At 37.6% G+C, this 26,494-nt stretch overlaps 1 protein-coding gene and 1 long non-coding RNA gene across 2 annotated transcripts in view; one reads left to right on the plus strand and one right to left on the minus strand.

Annotated features, from left to right (window-relative positions):
- The window catches only part of Hip1 (Huntingtin interacting protein 1), a 167,388-nt gene that overhangs the window by 127,536 nt on the left and 13,358 nt on the right, over window positions 1-26,494 (plus strand). The window contains exons 17-18 of the mRNA XM_067094293.1: window positions 6,383-6,612; window positions 7,875-8,047. Coding sequence (XP_066950394.1) covers window positions 6,383-6,612; window positions 7,875-8,047 — 403 coding nt within the window. The remainder of the gene's footprint in view (window positions 1-6,382; window positions 6,613-7,874; window positions 8,048-26,494) is intronic.
- Window positions 1-26,494, minus strand: part of LOC136832762 (uncharacterized) — a 121,825-nt gene that overhangs the window by 38,668 nt on the left and 56,663 nt on the right. The window lies entirely within an intron of this gene.

Below are 26,494 nucleotides of genomic sequence, written 5' to 3' on the forward strand. Positions count from 1 at the left end.
TACTTCTGATATTTAATGATAATTTAAAATATAGCACCACCAGTCTAATATATATGGCATTTTAAAAAAGGTTTATTAGGCTAGCTCTTAATAGAATACACTAGTTAAAACATACTGTATTGCTATTGCAATGCCTCTAAGTTCTTGCATACCAGTGTGCTGCTTAACCAAGTGGCGGGGTATCACTAGTGAAACCAGTTCTTATAAAGTAATTGGTTTGTTCTGTGCAGGATAGAGATTTCTTTCCTGTTTTTGTTAATATATTACTTTAGTTGAGCCATGCAGTGGTACCTCCGGTAATCTTAATTTAACCCTTAAACGCCGAGCCTCTATTTACAAAAACGTCTCCCGTATGCCGGCGGCGTTCGGGAGTTAGCGCCGAAGCGGAAAAATTTTTTTTTTTAAATCACAGCACGCTTAGTTTTTAAGATTAAGAGTTCATTTTTGGCTCCTTTTTTTGTCATTGCCTGAAGTTTAGTATGCAACCATCAGAAATGAAAAAAATATCATTATCATATATAAATATTGAAATATATGACAGTGCAAAAAAAATGTTTCATATATAATTTTATACAAATCGCGCTGTGAGCAAAACGGTTAAAGCTAACGGGTTATTTTTTTTTTCTTTGTATTGTACACTAAATTGCGATGATTTTGGCATATAACAAATTGTAAAACGATCAAAGCAACACAGAGAAAATATTATCACAAAATGATGCATGAATTGTAACAGCGTGGGCGTAAAAAAATTTTTTTTTAAATTCACCATAAATCGAAATATTGTGCTAGAGACTTCTCGTTTGTTGAAAAATGAATCTAATTGATTGAATATTACTAGACTGTAAGTGTTTTAGCTAACAATTGCAGTTTTCGACCATTTCGGTCGAGTTAAAGTTGACTGAAAGTAGAATTTTTTCTATTTATTGTGATTTATATGAAAATATTTCAAAACTGATAAAAGCTACAACCATGAGTTATCTTCTGTTGTATTGTACATGAAATTGCGCACATTTTCATATATAAAAGTTTATGTAACGACTAATATAAAACGGTGCAAACATTACGACAACGTGACGAAAGAATTTCTGAGATGTTCGGCCGAGCTATCGCGCGGACGTAAGGAAAATGTTTTTTTCAAAAATTCACCATAAATCGAAATATTGTGCTAGAGACTTCCAATTTATTGCAAAATGAAGGTAAATGATTGAATATTACTAGAATGTAAGAGTTTTAGCTTACAATTGCGTTTTTCAACCATTTTGGTCGAGTTAAAGTTGACCGAAGGTTGAAATTTTGGCAGTTATCGTGATTTATGTGAAAATATTTCAAAACTGATAAAAGCTACAACCATGAGCTATTTTCTGTTGTATTCTACATGAAATTGCGCACATTTTCATATATAAAAGTTTATGTAATGACTAATGTAAAACGATGCAAACATTACGACAACGTGACGAAAGAATTTCTGAGATGTTCGGCCGAGTTACCGCGTGCAGACGTAAGGAAAAAGTTTTTTTTTCAGAAATTCACCATAAATCGAAATATTGTGCTAGAGACTTCCAGTTTGTTGCAAAATGAAGGTACATGATTGAATATTACTAGAATGTAAGAGTTTTAGCTTATAATTGCGTTTTTTGACCATTTCGGTCGAGTTAAAGTTGACCGAAGGTTGAAAATTTGGCAGTTATCGTGATTTATATGAAAATATTTCAAAAGTGATAAAAGCTACAACCATGAGTTATTTTCTGTTGTATTCTACATGAAATTGCACACATTTCCATATATAAAACTTTATGTAACGACTAATATAAAGCAGTTGCAAACATTACGACAACGTGACAAAAGAATTTCTGGCGCGGACGTAAGAAAAAGTTTTTCAAAAATTCACCATAAATCGAAATATTGTGCTAGAGACTTCCAATTTGTCGCAAAATGAAGGTAAATGATTGAATATTACTAGAATGTAAGAGTTTTAGCTTATAATTGTTTTTACCATTTTGGTGAGTCAAAGTTTACGAAGGTTGAAATTTTGGCAGTTATCGTGGTTTATATGAAAATATTTCCAAACTGATAAAAGCTACAACCATGGGTTGTATTTTGCTGTATTTTACATGAAATTGCACACATTTTCATATATAAAACTTTATGTAACGGCTAATATAAAAGTGCAAAAATTACGACAAAATGACGAAAGAATTTCTGAAATTTTCGGCCGAGTTACCTTGCGGGTGTAAGGAAAAAAGTTTTTTCAAAAATTCACCATAAATCGAAATATTGTTCTAGAGACTTCCAATTTGTTGCAAAATGAAGGTACATGATTGAATATTACTAGAATGTAAGAGTTTTAGCTTACAATTGCGTTTTTCGACCATTTCGGTCGAGTCAAAGTTGACTGAAGGTTGAAATTTTTGTAGTCGACGTACGGTACGTCCACTTGGCACCCAACAGACAATTTTAGTCGACGTATGATACGTCCAGTAGGCGTTTAAGGGTTAAAGGGATGACACTAATAATTATATTACATTAAAGGATTATTATCACTAACTGAGCTTGCCTCCTACTCATTTGTCAGACATACACTTGTAACGAAGTTGATCTGTTTCATCCTAGTGTGCATTCTGCTTATGAGATATATGTGGCTCCCATTCTATTGATCCTCATTACTGGGATGCTGATAAGCTGGACTGGTGTTATGCCAACTACACTCCCTGACGGTGCTCCTTCATCCATTGGTGATAGATTATTCAGTGGATCTCTCTACCAGGTATATCCTGGGCCGGAAGAACGTAGTGGCGGACAATCTGAGCAGTCAAAGTCATGTTATAGGGATAGAGTGGTCTCAGCACCAGGTCATTGCAAACAGGCTCTTTCATCTGTGGGGAAGGCCCTCAATAGACCTGTTCACAACGAGGTTCAACAAAAACTATAGGTCTTCTGTTCCGTGGTTCCAGATCCATTTGCAGTGGCAGAGGACGCCCTGCAATGCCCCTGGGACAATCTAGAGGTTTGTGCCTCCCCTCCATTTTGCCTAATCCCTCAAATTCTGAATAGAGTAATGGCCTCTCAGAACCTCAGAATGACCCTAGTTACTCCCATGTGGCCCCACGCGGTATGGTTCCCCGATCTCCTAACCCTGCTGTCAGAAGCTCCGAGAGAGATTCCTCAGTGGTACTGCCTTCTGCGTCAGCCCTACTTCTAGAGATTCCACCACTCGGTAGAGTCACTGCCTCTTCAAGGCTGGAGACTATCCAGTACCTCCACTGAGTGAGAGGCTTTTCTCGCAGAGCAGCATCAGAGATGTCTGGCTATCTCAGAAGAACTTCCTCTGCCATTTACCAAGGCAAGTGGGCTGTTTACCATGGTTGGTGTTGTCAGCAGGGGGGTCTCTCCAATCGGAACTTCTGTTCAGCAGGTAGCAGGGTTCCTTGTTTTTCTCCGCAGAGAGAAACAACTTTCCTTGTATTCCATCAAGGGCTACAGAGCTGCCTTGAGTACAGTTTTATGTATGAAGGATGTCGATCTTTCTTCTTCATGGGAGATCTCAATGCTTCTCATGAGCTTTGAGCAGTCTTGTCCTCCAAAAGAACTTAGACCACCCAGTTGGGGCCTGACTTTAGTATTGGGCAGTCTCACCCATGCTCTGTGTCGTGCGTCAGATAAGAGCCTGACTCTCAAGACGATTTTCCTGCTGGCCCTGGCCTCCTCGAAGCAATTTAGTGAACCCCATGGCTTGTCCTGTGATGTCAAGCATACAAGGGGTCGGACACCCATAGCCTTTGAATTTGTCCCGGAATTCGTGGCTAAGACCCAAATCCCTCTTGTCATTATGACATTTGATTCTTTCTCCATTCCGTCCCCTAACCCTTAAGGGATGGGCTAATTATATATCATGCAACCCCCCCAGACCAGGGCAGGTTTTATGGTTGGCCAATTTAAGAAAAAAACATATCAGTGGAAAGCGGAAGATATGCAAATGCACATGGTATAAGAAAAAAAATTCTAAAAAGTTTTCTGTACCTTCCACGGTAAGTTGAAAGTGGCTTTTTACAACCGTGTGTGGGGCCTCTTTTACAAAACACCCGTAAATTTAACAAGTTATACATGTTTTTTCTAACAATTTATTTTATTTTACATTACCATGTAAAATTATAATTATACCTCATACAGTATCTTAACAGATAAGAACTAAAATCAGCAACAGATTCTGAGTATATTTGTTGTAAAATATTTATGTAAATTTACTGAGATTGGGAGATGCAGTAACAAAACTTTTTGGAGGTATACATTTTTTCTAATATTACTTTGCACTTTTCTTTTCAAAATTACAATTATAACTGACATATCACAAAAGATAAGAACTAAAGCCAGCAGCAATCCCTGTGCATATTTATGAGCATATAAATAAAAAGACATCATGGGAGAGAGACGAGCAAGACATCCCCCCATCAAGTTAAGAACAACACTGATCTCCCAGAGATGCCCACTGATTGAGCATAGCTTAGTTCTACAGTTGCCATCATTCATTTATGGGCCATTGAAATGATGGAAACTCTTTCCTGCTCAATACAGCCAAATCTTATGGTGCATAATATTAATACTCCTCTGAGGGGATCTGTCAACCACCTAAAACCTGCTTAGATCCTCTCATGAGGAGATCTGTCCACTAAGGGTTAATGATTTTGTTGATATCGACCCGGACGAATTGCTCCTTTGCCTTGTCAGATCACTATGCTGCTACCTGAAAAGAACTCACCATCTCCGACCGGGGTGCCGAAGATTTTTCCTTAGCTCTGGCCTGAACAAGAAAGAAGTATCCGAGAACATGATCTCCCCTTTGGCTACATGAGACTATCAGACAAGCCTATGGTTCAACTTCATGCTCCAGTCCTAAGACAGTGTATGCAAGAGTACATGATGTTAGGGCTAGGCCCTTCTTTGGCATTCAGAAAGAACTTGTCTGTTGAAAGGATTTTGAAGGCTGGCACATGGCTTCATCAGACCACCTTCACTTCCTTCTATCTGTGGGACGTTACCCATAGGTCCTTGGACACATTTTCCTTGGGTCCAGTGGTGGCTCAAAGCATGGAGTAAAGTAATGCCATTTTTGTTATTCAGTTTGAAAGTTTTTATTACAAGCCTTGAACGCATGCTCATGACCAAAACTTTCATCTGGAAAAATTAAAAAAAAAAAAAAAAAATCAAACATAGACTCAGCATTCTGTAGAAAATGAGAATATATCTCCAATATAAGTTTCAGGGCACTGATTTCTTACAAACTGAATCTTCAGTGGTCTGTCATTTGCAGAGTTGATTACATTTTCTTTGTTTACTCACACCATCGCAGGTGCTTGACAAAACTACTTCCTCTTTGTTCAATTCCTCTGATTCCTGATCATTTCTGATAAATTTTGAAGTAAAGAGAATATCTAAGGTAGGTTTCTCTATAACTATGATATGATAAACATCACTATATTCACTGCTGTCTCTATCAAAACTCTTAGAGTTCAGGTCTACTATTACAGCCTGTATTGTCATTTCCAAATAAAAGCCTCTGTACTACAGTACTAGTGTACTTCATTGTAAGAACCCTCCTCCCTTCATTACATTTTGATGGTTACTGAAGGTCTAGCCCTTTTCCTGAGATTATCTTGTAAGATGGAAATCAAATGATGCCATTTGTCACTAGGATATAGACAAAAGCTCCTTACAGTGACGAGGGAAATGCGTTATCTAATATGAGCTGCCTAACTAGAACTAAAAATATTATGACAGAGATCAGTCCCCCATCATGGATGAGACCTTTTAATGAATGAGATCAGTCCCATGCAGCAAAAGGGCTAAGGGGATCCTTATAACAATAATACCCACTTTATGATTGAATTTTTACATGTGGAAGCTCACTCTCTCTCTCATCCTCCCTTGTAAATAGAGATTCAGCCATCTTGTGATTACTGGGTTTTGTTAAACAAGTGATGTTTTTATAATAAAAACAAATTTATTACAAACCTATTAATTATGAGGGGTTTGGCCCTCCTCCCATCCCTGCATTCACTTAGTCCCAAATAGGGCAAAATGTAATGAGTGTATATACAAGGGGCAGTAGGTCAGCTGATAATGGTGTGACTGAGATGAGTTCTACACTTAATAAGGCATGATATGAAAATAGGTTTGTATGCAAAATATGTTTTTGCATTATAAAAAAATCTCATTGATGAGGCATAAATTTTTCACTACAAGGCATAAATGATTGGTGAAAATTGAGTGATGTGCCAGAGACAAATTTAGCTGTAGCGCAGGAATCTCAAAGGGTTGATATCTTACCATGTAGTGTGGTATAATGTATTATTTTATTGGACAATTATTTTTTACCATTTTTTTACAGGACTGCAGCTGACCAGGTTGTAACTGGAAAGGGTAAATTCGAAGAAGTGATTGTAGCTTCACGTGAAATTGCTGCTTCATCTATGCAGCTTGTTATGTCATCTAGAGTCAAAGCAGATAGATCCAGCATCAGACTTGCAAACTTGAATGCTGCTGCCAAGACTATATCAACTCTAACAGGAACTGTAGTTGCAACAGCAGAAAACTGTCGTGATAAGGTTTCGACTGCAAGTAAGTTGATATTAGCTCAGATAATTACATTCTTCCATGTGACAGAATTGAAGTAGTCCTCATGTTGAATAAGTGTTTAGGGGACTCGTATGTCAAAGAAGGTTCCTTTTGATGTTTATAATTAATTTTACCAAAGGCAAAGTATTTTATTCATTATAATAATAATAATAATAATAATAATAATTAATAATAATAATAATAATAATAATAATAATAATAATAATACAGGAAAATTCTTTTATCGTGTTTGTAGTTACCTGAAAGTTGCAAGCAGTTGGACCCCTCAGTAGCTAAAATATAAATATTTGTAAAATTACAGTATTCACTTGTTCTCATTTTCAGTACTCTGCACAACCCTGTATGCCTTTCTTGCGTGCACATGTGGATGCAGCCATATTGAAAGAAACATGCAAAATAAGCAATGATGAGAAAATACTTTAGTGCTATAAAAGTGTTTTTCCCTAGTTATCCACTAGATTAAGTAAAATACATTTTCTATCTCTGAAACCAATATGTCTGATACAGACATATTAAGTCATGAATTGTGTGAGAAATTTGTCTTGGCCTAAGTTACAATACTGTAAATCTAGAGTTCAAAACTAAATGTTCACATGTAGTTGATAGGTACCTGTAATTCAAAACTTAAAAGTCAAGATAAAGCGATAAATTTTTAACAGTACACAGAGGATGGTAAAAACGTGTAATTAACAGTTGTATTTAACTGCAAAACAAATGCAGAAGTTTAAAACTGTAACTTAAGGTGAAAACAAATCATAGCTTAGGTTTCATATAAATTCTAAATAACAACTGTTTTATAAGATTAAGAACTTGGGAATGCCCCGTTTAAGCTTGAAACTAATATATGTAAATTAAAATATGTGCATTTTATATCAAAATATACTGTACTTCACTGTATAAAACAGCTATTTACAGTTGGGTGAAGAAAACTGAGTATGCAAATAAATGACATCAGCTATTCTTAAGAGATTCGCCCATCATGGTCTGGTTAAGTTGAAGAATTGAATCAAGTATGGCTTTATGCCAGAGAAATAAACAACAGAGGCAAACAAAACCTGGATTATTGGATTTACTTGTTTCTTGTATCCTATTATTCCTCATTCAGGCTTTTAGAATAAATTATTGTCTTCTTTTTTTATGTAAATTATTTTAGTTCATCACCAAAATCTGATGCACATAGGATAAGAGAATTTCGTAATTAAATTCTTACTTGTACAGTATTATAGAATTAACTTCTGTTTCAGATACACTTGACTTCTCCAAGTTGAGTCTTCATTCAGCCAAAAGACTTGAGATGGAGACTCTAGTTAAGATGTTAGAAACAGAGAAACAACTTGAAAATGAGAGGAAAAAACTTGCTGAGCTGAGAAAACATCACTATCAATTAGCTGGTGAGCTGGAAGGCTGGGAAGAAGTAGTAAGTTTCCTATTGTACTGTTTAGTAAAGTTACTATTGACCCAGTACAGTATTCCAGTTGAAGCATGGTTGTGTATATGATGGAGAAAATATGAAAATTAGGATAAAATTGTACTAGTACTGTTTAACGTGTCTACAGTGCCTGCTGCGTTATGTAGAGAAGGCATAGTGGACAGAACTTACACCAATAATTGTATTTAGTACTTTTATTCCCTTGATGATTAGTATTATCCATGTGAAATCATACATATTTGTTGGTTTGGTGATTACATTTGTTATCATGGTTATTTTAAGGAGTCCTAGTGTAAAGGTTTTTAGTGCCTAAAACGACTTGTCTAAATTTACATTAGCACAAGTGTTCATCAGTTATCATATCACTATTTTTCATGGTTATGTGTAACTGCACTAGGTACTTATAATATGCAGGCACCTCAATGTAAGTAGGATTAGAGATGTGTTTTTAAAGCAGAACCTAGGTAGCAAACTGACTTCAAGCAAATCTAGGTAGTTAGCCATCTGTTTCCCCCTTTCACATCGACTCCCACTGTAGAGATTCATCTCCTCAACATGTATTGTTTCACTCAGGAAGTAGTATCAGCGAAGATTTGTTCATTTTTCGTAAACCATAGAGATATGAAAGAAGTAACGACACGCATTATGTAAGTTTTTTTTTAGCATGCCAAGGAGAAATTTCAGGTTAGGTAAATATTGTGAAGAAGGCAGATATATGATAAATTTTTATATAATTTATTTCCATTGGTGAATTAATTTTCACAAATAGGGCAGCAAAAAGTATTGATGTAATACCTTCTAAAGAACATTTCTAGACCATAGGTAGGCAGCAGCAAATTGCTGTTGATGGGATCTTTAGTGAACCAAGACCTATTATGTCTGGAGTTCCACAGGGTAGAGTTCTTGGTCCAGTTATTTTTAATATATACAAGTGATATGGTTGTTGGCCTGGAAAACAGGATTGTTCAGTATGCGGATGATGCAACACTTGTGTGTTCAGTATGTCGATGATGCAACATTTGTGGGTGTACAGTTGGTCCCCACTAGATCAAGGATCAGCAGTAATGCCTTCAGTAAATCGTGGGTTTTTCTGTGGAACCCATCTTGAAATATATTGCAGAAAATTCACTATTTTGCAAATTTTTTCATAGAGTAATATTCACTAATTACAGTACTGTATTTTCATTTTATTTTCATGACTAAATACACCTTTTATGATAAATTATTTACTAATTTTCAAATACTAATGTTATATAAACACAGTAAATATCAATAAAATGCTAAATGAAAATCATGCAAAATCACAAAACAGCTTACCAGTATACATAAACACCTCAGTTCAACCCCTCTCTCTCTCTCTCTCTCTCTCTCTCTCTCTCTCTCTCTCTCTCTCTCTCTCTCTCTCTCTCTCTCTCTGTATACATATCCTTTAATAAAAAAACAGCAAAATATCAATAAAATGCTATTTCACTATATTTATACTGTATTATTAAATTGATCTATTATCATCGTGCATATGTCTAAAAAAAACCGACCACCTTGACATTTGTAATTTTTACTGATGTAAACATATGTATGTAGGTACAGTATATGTTGCCATAGTTTTTTCTTTCTCTGATTTACTATACCGTACTTCATTACAAGTTTGGTTGACTTTATGATTATCACACATATTATAAAAGTACACAAGAGAATATTTTATCACTTTTGATTTTCGTCTCTGATCACCGAAAAAATATTTAAAATCGTGCCTGTCAAGTCTTATCCCCAGCTACTGTGCTGAGACTTCAATTGTAAATACCAGTTCTCTCTCTGTCTCTTAATGAAATATGAATTACTGTATCATAAATTTTGACGTACAAGATTAAAAATTATAATTCCATTATACATTCGTTTCTTTTAGCAATAGAAAATTATTTTCTTAATTCTTTCATTAGTAGGCTCAATCAGCTGATTCTGAGAACGTAAACATTACAAATGTCGGGACAGTTGTTTGTTTTATACACATTACGATGATAGCAGAACAATATAATAAATACAGTTTAAATGGATTTTGTAAGTGAAATAACATTTTGTTGATATTTTGCTGTTTACCTTAATATTAATAAGTAAACCCCCTGTATTCGCGTTCTCACGATTCGCGGACTCACATATTCACAGATTTCTCTTTGGAATGTATCTACCCATTATTTGTGGAAAATTTGCCCCTTCTCAGTATTTTTCACTGAGAAATATTTACCAAGTACTGTATTTTCATCTCATTTTCATGACTAATGAACTTTTTGTGATAAAACTATTAAAACACTCAGGTAATGCTCGAGTTACGATAATTCATCTTACGATAATTCGATGTTACAAGGGGGTAAGCAATTAATACCGATACGACAATATTATTTGTTGAATGTTTTTAAATTTTGCGCGGGCGCAGGCAGCAGCGTAATCAGGCAGTGAGAGAGACCAAATTACAATAGACAACTTTTCCTCCATCTCTTTATCCCATCTTCTAGTTAAAAAAGTAAAAGAGAATGATAAAAATATTGTTAGTAACGTTATACTCTTGCGTAAATGCGTACAGCCATAAACACCCGACCAAGAAACTGTTGTTTTGCTTATGAACGAATCGGATAACAAGAGCCGTTTACCTGTATTTCAACCATTGTACGATAATAAACAGTTACTGTAGGTTATGGCACAAATGACGTTAAGTAGAATAGGATTGATATATTTTTTACATTATACCCTTATTTGGTATCGGTAAAAATCTTCAAGGAAATATACTGCTAAATTTAAGCTGCAAGTTGTAGCTGAAGCTGAGAAAACAATGTTAAAGCTGCTAATGACTATCCTGTGAATTATTGTGCATCGGCAACATGGATGAAACTCGATCATAATTAAAATGGGAGAAAATGTATTTTAATCAAAACTACTGGGCTTGAAAGAACACATTACTGTTATTTTGATGCCGATAAACAATAAATACGTAAAGCTCGTATTATGATGAAATCAAGGGAAAATAGCGAACGGAATCTTGAATTTTTTTTACACAAAACAAATGCCCCCAAACGGCCATTGTCAATTGTCATCTATTAACGAAAATAATAGATAAATTAATTTCACAACGAGAGATATTTTAGTTATATTTCAACTTAAAAACACTTCGTATAACAAAAAATAACCTTGCCAATTATAAATAAAGAATCTAGACTCTAGAGATTCATTTACGCTAACTAGAAGCAAGAAAAGTGCTCTGAACTGAGTTAAATGTGGTGAAATAAACACCGTGTAAACATTTCCAAACCAAAACACTGATCGCTATGAACGCAATTTTTAATAAAAAAGCAATATAAGAATATATATACAATATTATTGAATACAGTGAATTAGGGCATAATGTTATAAAAGATCCATGGAAAAGATGCATATTCGTTATGTTTACGTTTGTACAATACGATATGCGAATATAGATTACAGTATAATGTAGGCTACACTACTGTGTATGTATACAATATACCATAGTGTAGGCTAAGCTAATTCTTGTTTGTTATTCATTTTCTCTTTGTATTGAATTATCATAAGTCACTTTGCATGAACCTCCAGAATTAGCTGATATAAATAATTACTATACCATGTATGTAAAGAGTATATTTTATAGTGTAGGCTAGGCTACTATATATGTATACAGTACATGGTACCGAATACCTTAGTGTAGGCTAGGCTATGTTCGTGATACGTTTTGGTATTTCTTTAATTTTTTCCGACAAATGATGGTTTTTTTTGGAACCTAACCCCATCGTAAGTAGGATAGGCTAATACCTGTATAAGCATTGTTAGTTTGTTTTGTGTGTGTCTGAACTATCAAAATAGGCAGTTGTAAGTGTTTTTAGAATGGTTCTAAGTATTCGCTGGCTTTAGCTATTTGCGGGATGGTGTGGTACGCATCCCCCACGAATACGGGGGTTTACAGTACTGTATTTAAAAATTAGCAAATCATTGTAACATGTATACGCAAGAGAATATTTTATCACTTTTGATTGCATGTATAATTTGGTATTTTTTTCAATGCATATTTAAATATTGAGGTACGTTCTGTATAGTATTTAACTACTTGTGAATTCCCAATGTTTCCCCTATCTGAAAAAAGAAAATGGGACAGCTTCAATACTGTATGAGAGAAAATGGCTGTGCTTAAATGTAGGGGGACTTGAGTTTAGTTTTCACACGTAGCTGTAAGCCATATATTTTTTTAGGGTAATGTTGTAAGATGACTTTGAAATTATATTAAAGGGTATTAGGATGATAGTATAAGGTATATTTGGTGTTTGAACTATTAAAATAGGCAGTTATAAGCATTTTTAGGGGATGGTTTTTGATGTTTGAGCTATTAAAATAGCCTCTTATAAGTGTTTTTAAGAGGGGATATGAATTAACGCAGATTTTCACTTAACGTGGGTGGTTGTGGTCCCTAACCCCTATAGTAGTCTCCACTTACGAGAAATGAAGCTGCCCTTAGTCTCACTCATTACATGGATCAGATTAATGAATGGTGTAGTCAGTGGGGTATGAGGCTTAACTCCAGTAAAACAAAAACTTAATTGATTAGCAGACCTCGTACAGATTTTCCACCCCATCCTCCTCTTCAGGTGGATGAGACTGCTGAATGAGTCTGAAGCTTTAACTATTTTAGGTGTAACTTTTGACTCGCATCTTACTTCTGAGAAACATCTAATATATTGTACATAAGGCCTCGTACATTTATAACAGTGACAAGATCAGTGCAACCTGCTTTATTTCATTTGCCCTTCCTTTACTAGAATACTGTTCTCTGGTGTGAACAACTGTTTCTGCCAGAGATTTATCTCTTTTAGATAGAGTGGTTTGTGGTGGTAGGTTTATGTTTCCTAATAGTAGCAATTATGGCTTGGACCATTGACAGGTGGTCTCTTGTTTGTCAGTTTTTCGTAAGTTGTATTTTTATATAAGTAACTTAGCAAGTAATTACATAGCTAGCAGTTTCTATTAACCGGCAGATAAAATTTGAAATTCATGGTAGCGATTCTTTTGTTTACGTTATGGTGTAGGTAACTGACCCTGCCCACTTTCGGGAAAAAGAGGAACAACACAGCAGAGGGCTTCAATTTGTTTCTGCTGGCTTACGACAACAGTTGTGAGCAGTAGCTGGATTTGAAATTTTCGGAATTTACTGGATATGGTTTTTGACTATTTTGTGAAGTATTTTGCTTTTGGTAGCCTCTTGGCAACTTAGAGATTTAGGTTTTCTTGTAATAACCTGATTGTGATTAATATTAATTGGACTTTTGCTGACTGTTTAACTTGTATCTCAGATGATGTCTGACACAAGTGTGAGTAGTATTTGTTATTGCAGCGAAGGCTGCAATACAAGAATTACATCAGCTAAGTATGATTCCCATACTAAGTGTACATCTTGTATATTCATTTGAGTTATCTTGTGCTGAACGTAGGGACTTGGACGTTGAATAAATGGAAGACATTGAATTCTCACTTGACTGAGTTGGAGAAGATAGCAAGAGAAGAGCGACAGCCAGGAATGACAAAAGTTTAGCTAGTCAAGATTCAGCTAAATCTTTTGTTGATTCACCAGTTGTACCTCTTTCGGCTTTGTCTTCTATTACTAGTCCTGCTTCTATCCCACCTGTTCCTTTACCCAGCTCCCCTACTCCCGAACCCAGTGCCATTGCCATCCTGAAATATAAACTTGGTTGTAAATTTGATGCGTTGGTGAATACTGTGGCTCAGATTAGTGCATCTGTCCATTCCTTTTTGGAAAATAAGAAAGGAACAAGTGAAAGTGCAGTGTTGGTGGAGGAGTTGGCTATTTGGCCCGCCGATTCTCGTAGGCAGAGGTCACTGTCATACTCCTCCGCACCAGGGAGAAGCTATACCGGAAGCCCGAGGGAGGTTGGTGGGGTCTGCCCCCTGGGTAGTCGGCCCCTCAGTCGCCAGTTCCCAGGTTGTGTCAGACAGTCAGTGGGAAGGTGTCTTCCATAGTGTGCATGACCTTTCCTCTAATTCAGATGCTTCCAGCCCCAAACAGTGGCGCAAGTGGTGTAGCAGTGACAAATTGAGACTGTTGAAAAGGTCTGCAGTTGATGTATTCGTGCCCCTCAGGTGCCAGTGAAGAGAGTAAAGGAGGCAGTTCCTTCTGTATTTCTGGGATAGTCCAGAGAAGTTCTCCCAAGTGCGTGTAGAGGGAGAAAGGCAAGTGTTGATGCCAAGAACCTTATCCAAGAGTAAACAATCTTTTACGTCAGTGCAGGTTCCAATAGACGAACCTCCTTTGGCCCCCTATCAGCCATTACTCAATGAGTGCTTGCCCGCACCAAAGCGCGCAGTGTCTTCCAGTAGTGCAGTCACTTTCGAATGTTCTCTTGCTCCTGGGTTCTCTTCAAGCGCCCAGTTGCGCCCAAACTGCAAGTGGTTTCAGAGCACCCAGTTGCTCCCGAGTGGCCAGTAGTGCCCAAACGTATAGTAGCTTCTAAGTGCCCATTTGCACCCACTCGTACAGATCCATTTGGACATTCTTCAAGGCATTTGACTTCCAGGCCTGAGTTTGTGGTGACATCCCCCTTGCAAACCACGGCTACGACTTCAAATGTGGATCCATCGCTTGCACCTATACACCGTACAGCGATGCCTAGGCGATATTCTAGGTATTTTGAAGAAACCTGCTAACCCTTCTTCTACTAAAGACTTGTCTTTTTCACCAGTATCTGCAGCGGATGAGGAAGGTGACAAGGGTGAGGAAGCAGACTCCCCTCCTTCAGCTTATGTGTTGCTGCTTAATTTTCTGCTTGGAAGTTTCCTTCCTTTTTCTCTCTGGCTGCCCCTGCTTCTCCTGTGTCCACTTTTCAAATGAGTAATGTTTCTATTGACTCTTCAAGACAGCCTAAGATGGTACTATCGGCTTCGGCCAGGAAAGCACTTAATGAGGTCAAGACCTGGCTCGCGGATAAGAGGGAACAATGAAAATACAGTTTTAGTTACCCTTCTTCTCGTTTTTTGAAGCGAAGATATTCATTCAGTATTATGCTACCGGAGAAGCTCCTTCCTTGGGGGCAGCTGCCTCCTCCCAAGGGGACTTCTCGGGCCTCACTGATTTGGTCCGTAGGTCAGCCTTTTCAGTGACTAAAGTTAGATAGATCACATGATGAAGAATCTCTTCAAAGTATTCAAGATTGTGAGCTTTTTTGGACTGTTCGGTAGACGCCCTCGCACGTAAAGTACAGGAATATGACATCTTGCCTACTGAACTTTCTTCAGATATCTTCGAAGTCCTTTCATGTATGGATAAAGGGATAAGGGATGGAGCACAGGAGTTGGCTTCACTCTTCACCATGGGAGTGTTAAAGAAGAGGGAGTTATGGTGTTCTTACACCTCTCAAGGAGTGTTGTTGATTCAGAGTTGGCACTTCTTTCTTCTCCCCTTTTTGGAGACAGTTTGTTCCCTCCGTCAGCAGTTAACGAAATTTCTTCTGCCTTACAGAAGAAATCTACACATGATCTTATAGCGAATTCATTGAGACACACTAAGGAAACTCTTCGGTGAGTTTTAAGTCTTCATCTACTCTACAACCTGTTCCCTTTCATGGTAGTAGGCAGAGATCCTTCTCAAGAGCAAGACCGAACGTGCGATTCCATTCTTGGACTATCAAGAAAATGAGTAGTGTTCTCTGTACTCCAGTACGTGCCAGGCTCTTTCAATGTTGGGAGAAATGGAGCAAGAGAGGGGCAGAGCAGTGGGTTGTGGAAGTTTGAGGAATGGCTACGTGATCCCCTTCCTAGAAAGATCTCCCTTAGTCAAGACGCTGATTGCCTTCACTGCTTACTCCAAGAGTTTGAGGAGATTTTCAGCCCTTGCAAGAGAAATGGCATCTCTCCTTGAAAAGAATGCGATGCAGATAGTTCCAAACGTAAATTCAGAAGGGTTCTACTATCAGCGTTTTGTGGTCCCAAAGGCCTCAGGAGGATGGAGGCCAGTTCTGGATGTAAGCGCCTTAAATGTCTTTATTCAGAAGACAAAATTCCGAATAGAGACTACCCATTCGATCCTTTCATCCAAGAGACTGGATGGTCTCAGTAGACCTACAAGACACCTGCTAACACAAGGAGACTGGATGGTCTCGATAGACCTACAAGACGCCTACGTCCATATCCCACTGCACCCAGACTCTCAAAAATATCTTCAGATTTGTTTTTCAGGACCAGGTGTTTCAGTTTCGGGCCCTAATGCTTTTGCGCTATCAACAGCCCCTCAAGTATTTACTTGTATTCTTGCAGGTTGGCTCCACCTGATGGGCATCAACATAGCATTCTATTTGGACGATTGGATTCTTTGTTCCACATCGAAGGCACAATGTACTGAGGACATTCGTAAAACATTAATTCTTGCCCAAGACCTAGGCTTGTTAATAAATCACCAGAAGTCTCAGATGACTCCTTCACAGGAGATAATATATTTGGGAATGACTCTCAATTCTCATCCTTTTCGGGCTTTTCCCTCTTCGGAAAGAGTAGTGTCGTGCCTACAGAAGACAGACAAAATGCTTTGCCTCCAGATGTTTCCGGCGAACAACTTGATGAGCCTCCTAGGGACATTAGCTTCCTTGGAACAGTTCGTCTCCCTAGGGAGACTGCATATGAGGGTGTTCCAGTTTTTCTTAAGAGAAAAATGGGACAGAAAAGATCTCCAGACTCCTTCATGTTCTTGGTTACGCAAGAAATCAAGTCATCTGCTTTGGTAGAAGTCAAGAGACAGGTTGCTGGAAGGAAAGTCTCTGTTTCCACAGAGCCCAGACCTGAACTTTTATGCCAGTGCATCAGACCTGGGTGGGGGAGCCCTTATAGGGAACAAGGAGATCTCCGGAAGGTGGTCGAGAGATCTGATGGGTTGGCACATAAACGTCAAAGAATTAAAGGCAATCCACTTGGGTCTGATGGCCTTTTCGTTGGAGGTATGGGAAAGACTGTAGCAGTCCACTCAGACAACACAACAGCCCTGGCGTATATAAGCAAACAAGGAGGAACTCGGTCTTTTTCCCTCTGTGAGGCAGCGAGGGACCTGGTCCTATGGGCGGACCAGAATTGTATAAGGTTGTTGACCAGGTTTGTCCAGGGCAAGCTGAATGTGTTGGCAGATCAACTAAGCTGACAGAACCAAGTAATTCCCATAGAATGGACTCTCGATCCATTGGTCTGTCTAGACCTATGGAAACTATGGGGAAAGCCTATGTTGGATCTCTTCGCGACATTGAGGAATCATCGGCCCCCTCTTTTCTGCTCTCCAGTGCCGGATCCACAAGTGTGGGCCACGGATGCCATGCTTCTCGACTGGTCCAACAATTTCCCATATGCCTTCTCTCCCTTCGGGATAAGGGATGTACTAAACAAGTTTTGCCTAAACCAGGATTCTGGTAGCCCTCTTTTGGCCCTTGAGGGAATGGTTCCCAGAGCTAATGAATTTGCTGGTAGATTTTCCAAGACTTCTCCCTCAGAAGAAAAAGCTTCTCAGACAACCTTACTTCAGGCACTTTCATCAAGGTTTGTCTTTGGCTCTGACAGGATTCAAACTGTCAAAAGACTCCTCAGAGCAAAGGGTTTTTCGAGGGAAGCTGCGCAGGCTATTTCAAAATGTAGACGTCGATCCTCAGCTAACATTTACCAGAGCAAATGGTCAATTTTCCGAAGTTGGTGCAAAAGTAATAGAGTCTCTTGTTCTAAAACAACTCTGACAGAGATTGCAGACTTTCTATTATTCTTGAGGAACTCCAATAGCTTATCCTCTTCAACCATAAAAGGCTACAGAGCAGTGCTGAGCTCTGTGTTTAGACATAGGGAATTTAGTCCTATTCAGGAACTTAACTAAGAAGACACTAATTTTAGTAGCCTTATCAACAGCCAAAAGAGTTGATGAGATTCAGGCCATTGACAAGAGGGTTGGATTTTCAAGTGATGATGCAGTCTGCTCCTTTATTTTGTGACTACTCGCTAAGAACGAGAACCTGACCAATCCTTGGCCTCAGTCCTTCAGCATTAAAGGACTAGCAGATACACTCGGACCAGAAGAGATTGAGAGGGTATTTTGTTCAGTAAGAGCCCTAAAGTTTTATCTTCTCAGGATGGAGAAGATTAAGGGTCCATCTAGCAACCTCTGGACTTAAGGTCAAGGATCCATCTCGTCCTCTTACAAAGAATGCTCTGTCCTCCTTCTTGAGGGATAACATTCATGCAGCAGGCACATGAAGTCAGATCCGTGGCTACTTCATTATCTTTTGAATACAACCTCTCACTTTCTGTAATACTTCAAACGACTTACTGGAGGTGCAGGTCTGTATTTGCCTCACATTACCTCCGAGATGTGGAAATGACTCTTAATGATTGCAGTACCCTAGGACCTTCATCGATGGCTGGCATGGTTTCGGGGAAGGGAGTATACAAAGCATTCCTTCCTTCCTCATCTCTTCACCTTGGTTAATGGTGTCAAGTTCTAAGGGAGTCTGGGTGTACATTGTTCTTGGATACCCACCAGCCTTTTTAGTGGCAGGCGGTGATGTTATTGATTTATGGTGTAGGTAACGGTGTTGTGTATATCTGGTTTTTTATGGTACTGCGCCTTGGGCAGGGGCAAAATTTTTTGGTGCTTCATTTAGCGTTTGGAAATGTCCTTCACTGTGATGCTCCCACTGATGTAGCAGATGACCTTTGGCCATACAGCCACGTCTCTACAGTTAAGATGAGTGCACAACCAGAGGCAGTAACTTCCTGCCGCAACTCCCTTACCAGGTATGGAAACAACAAGCATTTTTAGTAATGCTAGCAGACAGTTTTCCCCTTAATTCATTACATTTATTAATGTTTTGGGGAAGAATAGTCCATGCATCCCACCTCCTGTCAATGTGGGAATCAGCTATGTAATTACTTGGTAAGTTACTTATAAAAAAATGACGTTTTTATGATAAAATAAGGTTTTATATATACTCGGCAAGTAATTACAGAGTGGGAGCCCACCCTCCTCCCCTCACATGGATGTTAAGCATAAACGTATTGAAGCCCTCTGCTCAGTTGTTCCTCTTCTTCCCGAAAGTGGGTGGAGTCAGTTATCTACACTGTAATGTAAACAAAAGAATCGCTACCGCGAATTTCAAATTTTAGCTGCTGGTTAATAGAAACTGTTAGCTATGTTATTACTTGGTAAGTATACTATATAAAATTTTATTTTATCATAATGTCATTTTAACAGCTCTTTCAGATTCACAATTGATCTCTGATCCCCTTTTCATGCAGAGTGCAACCAGATTTGCCAAACAGCAGCACCAATGTGCAGTAAATATGCCTCGTTGTTGAACTTCTCAGTTCCAGAGGTCCTTTATTCCTTACACCATTAGACTGACTAACAGTCTTCCTGAGGATGTTGTGCAATTGAAACCTCAAAATGATGATGATTAATGATGATGATGATGGAGGAAAAGTTTCATATAAGAAAAACTATGAACACTTATCCTACATCATTGGAGATTCTGTAAGCTAGGATTTGTCTAACTACTGTCTCTATTCTGGTTTGGATCGGATTGGATTCATGGAATTTAGGCTAAAAAGCCAAAACACTGGGGCAGCTTCAGCCATTCCAATAAAGAAAGTGAAGAGAGGGAGTTGAAGTGGTTGAAGAGCAAAATAGAGACCTTGAAAATAAATGAGGTAAAGTACAAGATGTAAGGTGAAACAGAGAAAACCCAACAGTTGTGCTAAGAAGTAATAGAGAGAATGGAGGTAAAGTTTAAGGCTAAAAAAAAATGGGTGTAGGTAAGGGCTGAAGGGAAGTTACAAATATCCTTTAGTAATGCCTATGGTGCACTGTGCAAGGTCCACTTATGGCACTATAGTGTCTATTCTGCTGCAGAAAGACAGTATGCAAGCATATCTGATCTTCCAGGAAGGTGTTGACATGATCTTCCAGAAGGCATTGACAGCTGAGATTAATTTCTTTAAACTTAGGTGCTACTGTGAAAGAAATAAAGTATTTATGAGACAGCAAAATTCTTGTTACCTTTGGGTTAACAGTTGGAAAGAATTACCTATACCCATTTAAACTTACATTGACATTCATTAATTAAATAAAAAATTTTGGTACTGTAACATCCAACATATTAACCCATTTGAAGGGTTCATCGTCTTCACTGTATGTGGCAGCAAGGAGTGGTAGTAAGGTCAGAAAGTCCATATATTTCAACAGATAAATAATATTGGGTACTAACAGTGAGAGATGGAAGAGAAGATTCAGAATATAAACGTCATGGGCATAACATATGCAGATGATGCTGTCAAAATCAGCAAAACACCACAAGATTAGTCAAGTTTTCATAATAGAATGCATCATTGTCCAGAGATGGATTTCTCAATTGTTGTAATTAACTGTAGGCAGCAGATTATCTTTAAGGGTAGCTGAAATATTTTGAATGATGAGGGGAGCAATGTTTAATTTTATTTCCTTTTTTCAATATGTGAGAACATGAAGGCAAGATATATAGTTAGTAATAAATGAACAGGGCTTTTTTCAGAAACTTACTGGAAATTATTATTAACACATATGAGAGGTACCTGACAGTACGTTATATTTATCTATTTGCATGTGTACTAAAATCTGCAGTCCATTATTATTGGTTGTTTCAAGCTCACACCAGTGTTTTTCTTTAGCAGGGAGTTAAAAAAGAAAAGCTCTCCTTTTAAAAATTTTATTTTATTGTTCTGGACATTTCAGAATAGCAGTCTATTTGCAATGAACAAAACTATATGACAAGGCATTTATATAAAAATTGAAGGGTTGAGAGAAAAGTATTGACTAATTGGAATTTGGAGTTTGGGGGTTAACTTGAGTTGGAATCCAGAATGCAAGTAGGAGTCCCAGGTGTGCTGCGGGCATCCCCTAGATGCTGGAGTTTAAGGATGGTGAAAAATTCCATGTACAGGCAGTCCCCGGTTTACGACAGGTCCGGCTTACGATGTTCCGAGGTTACGACACTTTTCAAATATATTCATCAGAAATTATTTCCTGGTTTACGACGCGTTGTACGGTGATCCGATGGAAGAAATATGGCTCCAAAACGGCAGAATAATAAAAATTTGGAGGCTTTTTTTATGAAAAACTCAATAAAAATGCAGTTTACATCGTTTTCAATGCACCCAAAGCATTAAAAGTAAGGTTTTCGTAGGCTTTTTGACGATTTTTGACGATTTTTGGGTTTACGACGATTTTCAGTTTATGACACGGCGTAAAAACGGAACCCCTGTCGTAAACCGGGGACTGCCTGTATTGTAGTTTATTAAGGGCATTTCTTTAATGCAAATGCCTTATAAGGAGAGGCACCCAAGGTTGGTCTCATTGTCTATAATTTCAGTTTGAAGAACAAAAATTTCTCTGGAGAGTTGCCCATGTTGGTCCCTGTAATACCTTTTGATGGCACCATCTTGTAGATGGCTGGTAAAGCTCCTTGACTGATAAGTTCTTGCCAACCACAAGGCTTTGTGAAGCCCACAGTCTGCACTTTGGGAAGTATGCCTGTAACCAGGTTGGGCCTTTGGAGTTTGGCTGCTCGGGGTTTTTTTAGGATATCTTAAATCTTCTTCAACTGGTAGTATACAGTGGTGTGTGCAGCCATCATGTCATCAGCAGGGCATGCCCCCCTTTGTATCCTGCCATAAACTGTCTCAAGGTGAAAAACCCTTGAACTAGATCATCTTTGTGAGCAAAGGTCATCAAATGCAATTCAGAGGAAGGTTCTATGACTTTAAAATATTAAACTTATCATTTAGTATCAAAAACAAAAACCTAGTATATATATGAACCTGAGCTCTTGCCTTGTAAGTCAAATATCTTGGGGCAGACTATTAATACGAACTTGGTGATAGTTACAGAAACAATGTAAAGTGGTAGTATAATTATAAACAAGTGGTGGAAGCAATTCACTCTTTGTTCATATTACATTGGAGCTACAAAAAAGCATACAATGAATATTTTCTTTGTAACGGTATAAAAGGCTGTTCAAAGGATTCACTGTATTCCCACTTATATAATAATGTGAGAAATTGTTATCAGTAAATCTGGAGACAACTACTGGCATAAATTACATATAAAAATCTATGAAGATACAAGGAACTAGAAAGCGGTATGAGATTAAATTATTGCACTGAGTCTTGTTGGTGGAAGAAAAAACCAATGATTACACAGGAAAGGACCTGGAACACTTGACATAAATACACATTGCTGTAAAACACGAAGGAAAACCACCTGACAAGAATCCACATACATATAAAGCTTGGACACAATTTTTTTTCACAACATATGCAAGGCTGTTAATGCTAACCCAATAGATACCTTGGTCAGTTCCCAATAAATTGTAATGTGTTCATTAGAGGAACAAAATCTGTCCTTCAAACACAAATGTCCCTTTTATGACAAAACAACCAAAACTGCTTAGAGAATATTGAGTCCTGGAAAGCTGCAACTCAATAATATATAATTATGACTTTATATTTTAAAATTATAACTAACCATTTAACAGCCCATTGAACAACAGGAAATATTTTAACCCGAATTCTTATCAAGGAATAAAAATATTTACAGCCACGTACATAATGTGTCATAGAAGAATACACTTTCAGTAATATAAACATAAAGTACTTGAAAAAATCTCCTTGTAAGGTGGCTTCTTTGTTTCCAGGGTAACTGACCCATTGAGCCCTGCTCTGTACCTCTCTTCCACTCAGTTAAACATTTCCATGCGTTTGTGTGCCTTGTGAAGAGCTTGCACTTATCAGAAAGTGTCTATAATGTCTAGTGTAATTCACTCTAATAGCGATCTGGCTAAGCTAGTTTAGTGCAGGTTGCTGTGCTACAATTTTCTCTTGCGATTGAATGAATCCATTATTGAACTATTGCTGATTTATGTTTACTAATGATTATCAAGTTGATTTATATGAAGATCAATTCTTTTATCCTTAGGACATATAAAGGGAGTTAATTTTCAGATATGTCTGTAATTTGCCTTTTCTCTTATCCTACCATCATGCATCACATTTACTCACTAATAGTACAGTACTGTGAATGAGCCACCTTATTTTTCCACTATCCATATTGGCATTCACTGTTCACCTTGTGATTTCCATTTACCCTCCCTGACAGTGGCACTGAATAACCTAATGGTTCTAGTGCCAGGTCAATAGACCAAACAATCGCTTAGATTTCTTTAAAACAATTTCATATGGTTTCATTAGTCTTTGCATTTTCTCTTTACGATCCTCGCTCATTACTGTATCACCTACAAACATCTGCCCTTCCATACTTCCTTCACAACCCTATTTTCTTCTCTCATAACTTATATTCTTCATCTAATATTTTTTTCTGACATCTTGCATTACCCTCCACAACGGTATTAACAGCCATGGAGAGTTAACACACTGTAAGCATTACTGAAGGTCCCGTGCAGCGTCCCTTTGGCCCCTAGTTGCAACCCCTTTCATTCCTTTTACTCTACCTCTATTCATATTATCTTTCTTCCATCTTGCCATTCATCGTCTCTTAATTATTATTTCATAGTGTAACTGCGAGGTTTTCCCCCAGTTACACCTTTCAAACCTTCTTACTCTGTTTCCTTTCCAGTGATGAATGACCTCATAGGTCCCAGCACTTGGCCTTTGGCCTAAACTCTTAATTCCATTCCATTCCATTCAACCTGCATTTTCTCACATTGTGCTTCTACCCATAAAAGCTTTTGAATCATTGTCAGCACTCAAAATTTACTTGAATTATTGTCAGTACTCTCAAATTTTACCTATCACTTCTTTCACAAGCCTTTTGTCAGTATACCTTGTATGCCACACACAGCATTTTCTCTTTATGTCACTTAAACACTTGATTTGCAAAACCTCTCCCTTCTCTAATCCCACACCATTCTTTCCCCAAAAAATCTTTCTGTCCCCTCTTTCATTGTCTATCAGAATTGTACCAAATACATTTCTCTGTATACTAGGCAGTGTTTTGCTCTCATAAGTCATACAGTTTTCTTTATCAACCTTATATTTGGTCTAATTAACAAGTATTCTTCTCACCATTCCTTTTGAAGTTTTCCCTTATCCAGAAATATATACACCAGTATTCAAACTTTTACACTACTACTGCATTTCACTTTTAATCACATCAACTAATTATTATGTTCTTAATTGCCATAAATACACCCTGGACAGTTACTTTTGCCAACATTCTCAAATTTACTCCAACCTCTTAGCATGAGTTGGCTGCCTTTGTTTATCCTGTATATTTAACAAACCCTCAGAAAGCTCTCTCTATTAAGGAAGACTTGTCTTCAGAAAGCATCTTTTGTTTGCCCATTAACCTTTCTCTGCGTTTAGTTTCTTACACAACAACTTATTCTTAAAGTTCTTCCTCAAATCCTTGCTTCTTTTTCTCACTCTGTTTTTTCTCGAATGACCTATCCATGCTGATGTACATCATTTTCACTTGTTCAGATGCACCTCAGATAATTTCTTTTCTTTATCCAAAGCTCACATTTTCTCATTCTACCGCTTCTGTTCTTGTCTTTTGCCACCTACCGTCACTCATTGCTTGTTGGCTCTGTGACCCCCTCCTGAAATTTGGCATACTCCACCTCTCTTCAGATAACCCCAACCCAACCCATTTTTTCATCCATTTTCTCCTTATATGCTCTTTTCACTTCTGTGTTAAGGTCAATTGTCTGGATTACATCAAAAGGCACACTTACGTTTTCCTCACCAGCTAGAACTTTTGTCTGTCATAGCTTTTGCTTCAACCCAATAATTATCAGGTATAACCCCTGGCACTCCTTTTCTCACCATTACATCCATCATATTGCTCATGTCTGTTCTGTACTAACATGCAACTAACAAACTCTTGCCATTTTCCCTGTTTTCAAGATTTATAAATATTCTTCTTTGGCTGATGAGTCCTCCCTAAGGCTAGCCTTACTCTTGCTTTCACTCCTGTGGTATGCTAGGTGCTAGACAAGGAATAAAACAGTATTTGCTCTGTGCAGTATGAAATTCACTTGATGCTTAGCGGCAGGGGGTTTGCAAACCCATACCCATCACTGATATTGCATAAACTGGATATGTATATACACATATGTACATACTATACTGTACCTTATATTTATCTTTTCATTTCTGAATAAAAAATGAACCCCCACTGCAGTAAATTTTGTCATTACTTCATAAACTTACACAGAATACTTATGAACCTTGAGTGTGAAAAACCTGAAAACTAAATTTACATTCATCACCAACAACTAAAGTTTCCAATAGAGTGATTACTTGATATTGAACATCATGTTCAATCTCCTTTTATTATTGTTTATGGAAAAGTATTTTTAATATCAACTTTTACTCTTTTATAGAATAAAAAATTTTTAAGAGAGAGAATGAGTGATTGGTTTAAAACTTAACTTATATTAAAGGCAAATGTAAAGTGGTAAGCTTTTCATGTTCATCTTGTTTCTTCATGCCCAGTTTCTGGAAGGCCAGTATTAATGGTAAAGAGCATGTTATTTTATTGTTCTAGTGCAGATAGCTTATCCAGTTTGTAATACCTCGCTGTTGAACCTTAATGTCTTATTTAAACTTTTTCATAGTGCATGTTTGTTTTCATTTTAAACTTCTCTTTTCAAACTTTGACCTTCAAGGTACCAGTCAGGTACAGGACTGAAAATGTCTTATTTTTTCTCCCTGTTGAATAACTACTTACAACATTGGCTTCTGTAGTATCTATGCAAAATATCTGTTTAGATTTTAGTACGTGTGTTACTATATGTTTCAGTGTACACATGGTTTCCTGGAGTAAGCACTATGTTCCAGAAATATGTCTGAGTGGCCAAAAAGACAGGTAAAATAATGTGACAGGTAATAAAAATAATGTACCTTAGGTTTCAAGATGGTTTTGTGTCACCAGCTCTCTGGGACTTTATGGAGACTAACCTAGTCCTCCTGTAGAGCCTTAAAACTTTCAGTGTTCCATATGTGGCACACTGTAGATGGTCGTCAAGTTTCTTTATAGCATCCTTTTGGCCTCTGCTTAATAGTTTTTCATCTTTTTCTTTCCCTGCATTTCCTTTCAGTCTTTATACATAGCTGTCCAACTGCTTCAACTATACAATTTATTTCCAAAGATTATCTCTTGAGAGAAATCCTTTAGGTGAGCCCTAGACATGAGACTAAATGGTTTAATTAAACTAACTTTTATGAATGATAATTCATAGGGATTTCACTCATATATGTTCATTACAAACCAATTAGTTATAAATAGCCTTAATTCTGTGTAATGACACTTCTGTCACACTGACTTGTTAGATCCTGAAAGACAAAGACTACTGCACA

This window comes from Macrobrachium rosenbergii, chromosome 50 (assembly GCF_040412425.1).
Source record: "Macrobrachium rosenbergii isolate ZJJX-2024 chromosome 50, ASM4041242v1, whole genome shotgun sequence".
Lineage (NCBI taxonomy): Eukaryota > Metazoa > Arthropoda > Malacostraca > Decapoda > Palaemonidae > Macrobrachium > Macrobrachium rosenbergii.